The 9,475-nt window shown below is 36.0% G+C and overlaps 1 protein-coding gene across 1 annotated transcript in view; it reads right to left on the bottom strand.

Moving 5' to 3' along the window:
* LOC107730545 (oxysterol-binding protein-related protein 6-like) overlaps positions 1 to 9,475 on the bottom strand; it is a 51,004-nt gene that overhangs the window by 36,739 nt on the left and 4,790 nt on the right. The window contains exons 8-11 of the mRNA XM_016541400.1: positions 7,631 to 7,766; positions 6,984 to 7,102; positions 6,732 to 6,818; positions 3,887 to 4,037 (exon numbers count right to left, since the gene is read on the bottom strand). Coding sequence (XP_016396886.1) covers positions 3,887 to 4,037; positions 6,732 to 6,818; positions 6,984 to 7,102; positions 7,631 to 7,766 — 493 coding nt within the window. The remainder of the gene's footprint in view (positions 1 to 3,886; positions 4,038 to 6,731; positions 6,819 to 6,983; positions 7,103 to 7,630; positions 7,767 to 9,475) is intronic.

Genomic DNA, 9,475 nt, shown 5'->3' with positions numbered 1-9,475 from the left:
TTTATATATATTGTATTAAGTATATATTGTATTTTATCTATTTGTATTACAATGACTACTATTTTCTATAATTAGTTCTTTATTTTATGATAGTTTTGTAGTTATTTTATTTATTTATTTATTTTTCTTCCGTTCTAATTCTTTCTTTCTTTCTTTCTCTTTTTTTTATTGGTTATGCATTATGTTTGGGTTTGGCCTTAAAATGTAAAAAAAAAAAATTTATGTTAAATGTTAAAAATTTGTAATCTATTTTCTTGTTGTAATAATATTTGTTTTAATAAAAAGTTTGAACAATTGTTCTGAATAAATGAAATGACATAGTATATATTTTAGTCTCATTTGTTTGATTGGGTTCTCTTTGACTACGTTCATACTGCGAGCCTCAGTGCTCAAATATCGCATTAGTGGGGTCGCTTCAACGCACAGAGTTGAAAAACAACCCCTGGCAACAGTGGATAAAGTAGCCCAATTCTGCAGGAAAATTGTGGATCTCAAATCTGGCCCACAAGATCCACTTTCCTGCAGAGTTTAGCTCTAACCCTAATCAAACACACCCGAGCATGCTAATCAATGTCTTCAGGATCATTAGAAAATCACAGGTAGGTGAGTTTGATCAGGGTTGGAGCTAAACTCTGCAGCGCATTGGCCCTCCAGGGCAAGATTTGAGGAACCCTGACATAGAGTAAGCGATTGTGCTTTTATTTACGGTGTGATCTGCTGCAGAAGCCAGCAAAATTACGCACAGGCAATATGAAAAATAAAGACAAGGATGTGACAAGAGTCTTAAAACTTATGATATGAGCCCTCATGTTTTGCTTGTATGGAGTTGTCACTGTAATACTTATGAGTTCTGACACATCACTGTACTTCCACTGACTACCTTTCGCAACCATCTTGATAACTTAATATTGTTTATTATTATTATTAATTAGTTTTCCTGTAATACCATATTGACCCGAATATAAGACGATGTTTTTTTCTTGGAAATACATCTGAAAAAACGCGGTCGTCTTATATTCAGGGTCTACAACTCCCTTTGTGATTTTAAAACGTAAGACAGTACCCAGATTTGAAGACTACAGTAAGATTTAACTTCTACTGTTAATAAGATTTTGGTAGGCTACTATTAGATGGATAGCCTAAATGTCCTAATTCAGATTTTAATTTGATGTCCTAATTCAGATTTCTAATTTTTAATTGAAGACAAAATGTGTTTTACTGAGAAAAAACAAGATTTGTTTTTTAAAAAGCCTTTTTCCAAAAGGTACATCTGGAAAAAGGGGGGTCGTCTTATAATCAGGGTCGTCTTATATTCGGGCCAATACGGTAATGCCAACACTCAATTTTGGCAAAAAATGTATATTTTTATTAGAATTGTCCTTTTTTTCCATTTCCGTTAACCATTTTGTGTACCTATTGAGATTTATTACACTCACGACCTTGAAGGGATAGTTCACCCAAAAATTAAAATTCTGTCATTAATTACTCACCCACATGTCGTTCCAAACCCATAAAACCTTCGTTCATCTTCGGAACATAAATTAAGATATTTTTGATGGAGTCTGAGAGCTCTCTGATCCTCCATAGACAGCAATGATATTACCACGATCAACGCACAGAAACGTAGTAAGGACATCGGTAAAATAGTCCATGTGACATCAGGGGTTCGACCGTAATTTTACAAGGCTACGAGAATACTTTGTGTGCAAAGAAAACAATAACAATTTATTCAGCAATTCTTCTCCCCGAGTTACCGTCTTCCACCATTTTGGAGAGTACCCACAGAACGTAATCAACGTAAATCAGCGTTGTTTACGTTCAGCATGCGCGTGCTGTCTACTGAACATAAACGGGGCTGATTAACTGTAATTAATGACAGAATTTTAATTTTTGGGTGAACCAACCCTTCAAGGAAAAATATCCCCATTGAAACCATTAAAACTACAATGTTTAATCCCAGGGCCATTTAACTATAAAATTATGCGGTCTTTGTTAAAGGGCATTCATTCTGTTGGCAAGGCTTCAAATTTATCTTTTTTTTTTTTTTCTTGTTCCAGGTGGTGCCATTTTCTCAGGTCTGGCCTATAAAACAAATACACTTTTTTCATATGTTCTGCTTTCGCTGCATTAGAGGCAGCTGGATAAATAATGCAGCTATAATCGCGTAGGTGTGTTGGTATGGATGTCAGAGTGTTGTTTGTATGCGTCTACTAAAATAATTGCATGTGTACGCACCTGTAATGTTTGAGAGAGAGAAATCATACTGCATTGCGAATATCAAATCCCCACCGCTGAGTATACCAGCTTTGCTGGCATCTAATGGGTAAAGTTTGGTACTGCAACCAAACAAAAACTAAAAGCTCATTTTTCAACCTCAAATTTGGAACAACTCCTTAAGATTTATGGCTTTTTTGTCTAGCAATTTGTCAAATAATTTGCATAAACCAAAACCTATACACTAACTTTTTGTTTGTTGTTTTATTATAGGATTCAATTGCATAGCCAGATATTTTCTTTCTGCTGCCTTCTCAAACTTTTGCTGCAGTAGTTATTCCTGCCTTGTAAAAGCTTTTAAAAAAAATTACATTTTTAATAACATCTCTTAATCTTCAGTAAAGAAGTGAATTGCAACAACTCTCGCGAGAAGTGAATCAAACTGCGGCTGTGGAGTTGACAGAAGGTTTATATCGAGCTTTGTGAGTCCACTGAACCTGATCTAAACCAGGCTGGGCTTGTTTGGTTTGGTCAACTGTAAACCTACTCTGAAACTCTGAGTTTGTTCAGCTAGCTTCATGCAACAGGCCACTGTGCTTATGTTTTGTTTTTTCCCCATTAACCAAACCTTGGAATGTCATTCCGAAAAGAAAAAAACAACAACCTTGAATCAGTTTATATTTATGCAATTTCAATTGTCAATAGGATGAAACGATCTCCTCTGCCGTTTTTTCTTCTTTTTTCGCTAGGCTACTTTAATACAATTTAAAGTTGTAAACTAAGTTGTAAAGTTAGCTTATTTTTACTCCAGTATGTTTTTACTTTTCTTTTTAAATAGACAGTTTATGAGGACACAAATTTGTATAACAACAGGGCTATTACAGCAATAACATGGTTTACAAGGACACTCCCTATGCCCTCGTAAACAAAATGGCTTAAACATACTAAGCAGTGTTATTAAAAAAATAATAATAATAATTGCCAGAAGTTTTCTGTGAGGGCTATGTTTAGGGGTGGGGTTAGGGGATGAAAAAAAAAAAATTATAGCTCAGTAAACCAAAACATTATAACCTATGGAGAGTTGAGTGCTCCATATTGTAAACGTAGTACACTGTTGTACTCCGTATGTTTTTCCCCACAATGCATACCAGATATCGCTTCAATTTATTTATTTATTTATTTTTATTTTCTAGATATAGTGGGAGAAGAGTCATCAAGTCTCATGCCAAGTTTCAGAACTCAAAACTTCCTTGTAAGTGCAAAAACAGCTTTTACTGAAACCAAGCTGCCAAACGACTCATTTTGTACTTCCTGCTCTTTATTACGTAATCTAATCAGGATGAATATCTCAGCACAAGATGTGCAAGCCCTGCACAGATCAACACCTACTTCTTGAGCATCGCCTCTTTGGGATTTTTGGGGAAAATTTTTTTTTTTTTTTAAACCTTCCAGTGTGTAAATTTTCAGTACTCTTTTCATCCCAAGTCATTTTTTCAGACCACTGCATAAGAGCCAGTTCAGGATTCTTCCTCTTATTCGTGAAGGTTTCAGCCCCCCACCATACAGGTATGAATAGTCTGTATGTCTCTTCTTGGACACATACAGAATTTGTTCTATACTAATTTACAGCAGCATTTAAAATTGTAGAAACAGAATGAATGAGATCATGTACCTTTGTCACACAAGGCACAGATGTCTAACTGCAGTTGCTTTCCTTCTGGTGAGGAGACCGCAGGCGTGGACAGCTGGGAGTAAACGTAATCTGGGATGGACTGAAGGGAAGCAGCCAAGCCAGTTGATGTGCCCAAGTGGCTCGAAGAAAACTGCTCCAAAAGTCAGAGATGGAAGTAGAATTATTACAACAGGAAACAGAAGCAGTAGTTCAGAAATTAAGAGGGAAAGACATTCAACCCAATTGTGTGCTTCATTCACTAACCCTGCGTACATATGTATTTGGACATAAAATGTTTTCATATGAAAAAAAAAAAAAAGACCACTTAAGGGGGAAAAAAACACTCCTGGTGGCCTAGGAATCAAAGAAGGCATTAAACCAAAATGTTACATATTACCATTAGAAAATAATCCTACATTAACTCTTATTCAGACTAATAAAAATGCAGAGTTTTGCACAGGTTATGGCTGAAGAAACCTTGCTACAGGAGGATTTCACACACTTTTACATTTAGGCCACATTGAAACAAGGATCGTGAGTGCTATTCGAATAAAAATGACTCAACTAAATCGTGTGGTCTATTGAAAAAATAAAAAATAAAAAAAGTGCTAATTACACTTCAGCCAGTTAACTTGAAGATCTTGCTGTGTGTGCACACCTTTATAGAACTTGAGGATACATTTACATAGAGCAACAAAAGGCTGTACAGGAGAGGTTGTGCTGAAATCTCTTACACCGTGTAGTGCCGTCACATCATCTTAATGTCACTGGTGTTGTTGTACTGTAAGGCACTATTATCATTCTTTCTAGTATTATTGCGATGTTGTTTGGATGCTTAATTGGAGGGGCTGAATATCTGATGCATTAACTCTTCACAGCTTCCACAGACATATTATAGTAAAATGTTAGATTATTATGCAAAACAATACAGTTTAGATTGTCTTATTATTTTTTCACTTTCACACAGCACTGCATTCAAGACTAACCCTTGAATCCTAATTTTCATACATCATTTTTCAAATGCCTGAAGGAAAAAGCAGCTTAGTGTGACTTGAACTTAAGTCACAATTTGTGTGACAATGTGTAACAGTGTCAGTTTTTTTTTAAATTCATGATTTGAAATGTTACGGAAACATTTTGACATTAAATTATGACAATTTCTTTGCTGTAGTGGAAATACGGTCAGCATGGAAAATGTCTGCCTTTTCTGCACTAGAAAGCCGAAATATCACATTTTCCACACCGGCCACGAGAACAGATATAGCAAGCGTTAACCATTCCAACATGGTCTTAAGTTGAACAATGTATCAACATTCACTACCGAATATGAAACAAACTTAGTATCGCCATTTCACGTAAAATGATCCCAAATACGGCATGCTTGCTTCACTTTATTTTATCAAATGATCATGTCTCTCAGTTTACAATGCTACTAGCCTTTTTAGACAAAAAAAAAAAAAAGTGCGGAAATGGAGGAAATTGGCATTTTAAATGGCATTTGCACATTCTGTTACGCTGTTGATTATATGCCATCACAGTAGACATTACATTTACATTTAGCAGACGCTTTTATCCAAAGCGACTTACAAATGAGGACAATGGAAGCAATCAAAGTCAACAAAAGAGCAATGATATGCAAGTGCTATAACTAGTCTCAGCTTAATGCAGTACACGTAGCAATGCCTAACTGGATGGTGAAATTGTGATGAAATGATGGGTTTGATGGAACCACAAGCAGTTCTCTTTTGGCAAGGTTAAGTTGAAGGTGATGGTCCGTCATCCAGCAAGAAATGTCTGTTAGACAAGCTGAGATGCAAGCAGCAATTGTCGGATCATCAGGATGGAATGAAAGGTAGAGCTGAGTGTCATCAGCATAGCAGTGATATGAAAAGCCATGTTTCTGAATGACAGAACCTAGTGATGACATGTAGACAGAGAAGAGAAGTGGTCCAAGAACTGAGCCCTGAGGCACCCCAGTAGTTAGATGTTGTGACTTGGACACCTCACCTCTCCAAGATATCTTGAAGAACCTATCTGAGAGGTAAGACTCAAACCACTGGAGTGTGGTTCAACAAAAGAAAACAAAAGAAAATGATAAATAAAACTGTATTTAACAAATGCTTTTAACAGCTCTGCCTTTTCATTTTGAAATGTGCAGTGACATTTAATGAAATCATAGCCTTTTGAAGTTTAATAACACTAGGCTGTTTCCTGTTTTTCCCCACCCCCAAATTTAAGACCTCTTAAAAATGATTAACTGTATAACAAATGTTTTAAGATATTTAAGACATATAACCTTAAATTTCATTAAACACAGACTTTAATTAGCACACATGCTCCTAAATACATTTTTCAGTTTGCACACATCTATTTTAGTCACAAACGAATGCTTGCACTGTTAAGCCCAGATGCCTACATTCATCAATTAGGGAATGAGACCCACTATATTTAAAATTAGTGCTGGGCAATGATTAATCACATCCAAAATAAAAGTTTGTGTTTATATTATATAATATAAATAAATTATAATGTGTGTGTGCTGTGTATATTTAATGTATATATAAAGAGACACACATACAGTATATATTTTAAAAATATTTACATGTATATATTTATACTCATATAATTTATATTACATATAAATATTTAGTATGAAAACATTTTTTCTTAAATATATACACATGCATATGTGCATTTATATATACATAATAAATATACACAGTAAACACACATTAAGTACACAAAAAATATATATATATTTTGGATGCGATTAATCCCGATTAATCATTGCCCAGCACTAGAAAAATGTATAAATCTCAAACAAGGAATTCCATTATGAACTTACAAAGCCAAGCGATTCGACTCTTGACAGCGTTCGTGAGTGACCCCAGATCTTTCCAGACTTCTTTTTGGGTTTCTCAAGACTAAGATTCTGAAAAATAAGCACCATGTTTACCTCTTTGTTATTTAACACTGCTACTGTCATAAAATAATCACAGTTTGTACTTCTCACATTTGCTTTGTGTTCTGCTGCATGCTGCACAAAGACAACAGATGTCCTGTCCATTCTGTGTCAGATTTACAACAGCAGACTCACCTGCATGCTGATTCGATGTTCAAGGTCCGTGTTTGTGATGGGAAGACCACCCTCATGCCAGTGAAGTTTCTGGATTAAACTCGAGAGCTCAGCTAAATCCAGCTGACACCTGGCAAGTTCTGTGCATGAGAGGCTGAATGTTAGAGGAAGTTAAGCACATTCAAAAATAGTCTTTTTATATGAAATGAATTGTGTTCTTTTGGTGTTGCTGTTTTTTGTTTTTAGAAATTGTCCAAATAATATTACATTGAATAACATTTGATGCTACTTTGCACTTGGTCAAATTTGCTACAAAAAGTATATTTTATATATATATATATATATATATATATAAAAAATCAACAGCAGGTTTATGATATCTGCAAACACTGAAGTTTCTCACAACCTTCCTGCTACCAGAATGTTTATTGGTATTGACGACTCCGTTATCACCAGTGTATACCAGAAACTGTGATATTTAAAAATGTGTGCACACTAGTGGTCAAACATTTGGAAAAACCTGATTAACTTTTAACCTGATTAAGTTTTGATTTTAATATTTTTGTTTACTAAATTATTTGCATAGACCATACTGAAGAATTAGTAGGCATGTCCCACACTGGCCCCATATACTCCGGTTGAATTAAAAGGTATTAGAAGGTGCATACCTTGCTGGCACACGTCAGCTTCCTGTGTCTGTTTGAGCCAATCAGATACTTTAGTATTTCCTTGAGATGAAGAGGCTGATGGGGAACCCTGCATCTCTGACCCAACCAATGATACTGAGCTCTGATAATGTGGCACCTAGAGAAGAGAAAAATGTACAACAGCTCAATGTGGAAAAATTTAAGGCAGTGAAAATTTAACAAAAACAAACAAAAATATAGCTGCAAGCAGCAATTGCGGGGCCAAGCACTCCAGAGGCAAATTGAGGAGCTAAGCATGGCATGGAGCATCAGACCAAATACAACGAGTAATAAAAGCAATTTTAGGATGATTGTAATTGAAATGGCTGAAAAATCATAAATACAACCACTAGTAATATGATTAAATGGCTTATCACTTTTGACCAACAGGTGGTGCTGTAATCAAATCATTTTGGAGTGTTCTCTGTCAGGTGACAATGGCACACACAAAGTTTGTTGTCATTATGTCAAAGCTTTGAAGAGATATAGCCTCAGAGTCATTATGGCACCATGCCTAAAATTTGTAGCAGCGCTGTATGAAAACAGTTTCGTCTATTGACACGAAATCCATAAATTTTTGTCAGCATAGTCTGAAGATGATTTGACTTGATTTTGGTGAAAATCGGACAAAGGCTTGAGGAGGAGGTCGAAAAAGTAGGTTTACAGCATAAATCAAAATGGCCGACAGGAAGTTCGGCTTACTATGGCGTAATTGATATGCATGTTGTCGGCATGACCCAAGGAACATTTTGAGATTAGTTTCATTACAATAGGTTAATGCAATCAAAAGTTATTAGCATTTTTGGAAATTTCATAATTAATAATTAATGAATAGTTTATTACTCTTGACCAATAGGTGGTGCTGTTACCAAATGGATGTGGCGTGGTCAGTGTGAGGTGACAATGGCACATACAAAGTTTGGTGCAAATATGTCAAAGCTTTGCAGAGATACAGCCTCAGATGCATTTTGGCATCTTTCCAGCATATTCGTTGATGCGCTAAACAAAAACCGTTTCGTATATCGACACGAAATCCATAACTTTTTGCCAGCTTGGTCTGAAGATGATCCGAGTCAAATTTGGTGAAAATTGGACTAACGGTCTAGGAGGAGTTTGAAAAAGTAGGTTTTCAACATGAATCAAAATGGCGGACAGGAAGTTTAGCCAATTAAGGCAAAATTGGTATCGATGTTCTCGGCATGATACAAGGAATCTAACAACATCAGTCTCATTACAATGTGATAATGTATGCAAAAGTTATTAGCATTTTTAGAAATTTCATTATAACTTTTGACCACAAGATGGCGCTGAACCCAAAATTTTTGAGTGCCATCAGGGCATAGTGTCGAAGATGCATACAGAGTTTCGTAACGATACGTCAATGCGTTCATAAATTATAGCATTTTGTGACAAAATTCAAAATGACCGACGCCCAAAATGGCTGACATGGGGAAATTTGGTATGGTTCGACTCGGCATGCTCCACCGAATCTAAAGAGACCAGTTTTGTGGCCATACCATTCAGAAGTTATAAGCAAAAATATGCATTTTTCATATTTCCTGACCACTAGGGGGCACTGCGCCGAAACACTGCAGGTAGTCTCAGGCCATGCTTGTCACACACCAAGTTTGGTCTCAATACGCCAAACCGGTGCGGAGATATAGCCTCACATCCATTTTTACGTGCTTTTCGTCGAATTCGTTTGCACGTTATTCGAGAACGGTTTGAAGAATCCACTTGAATTCCATAACTTTTTGCCAGCATGGTCTGAAGATGATCTGAGCCAATTTTGGTGAGAATCAGACAAACCGTCTAGGACGAGTTCGA

This window comes from Sinocyclocheilus rhinocerous, unplaced genomic scaffold (genome assembly GCF_001515625.1).
Source record: "Sinocyclocheilus rhinocerous isolate Xijiao unplaced genomic scaffold, SAMN03320098_v1.1 scaffold3354, whole genome shotgun sequence".
Lineage (NCBI taxonomy): Eukaryota > Metazoa > Chordata > Actinopteri > Cypriniformes > Cyprinidae > Sinocyclocheilus > Sinocyclocheilus rhinocerous.
This window is presented reverse-complemented; position numbering and strand designations above follow the sequence as displayed.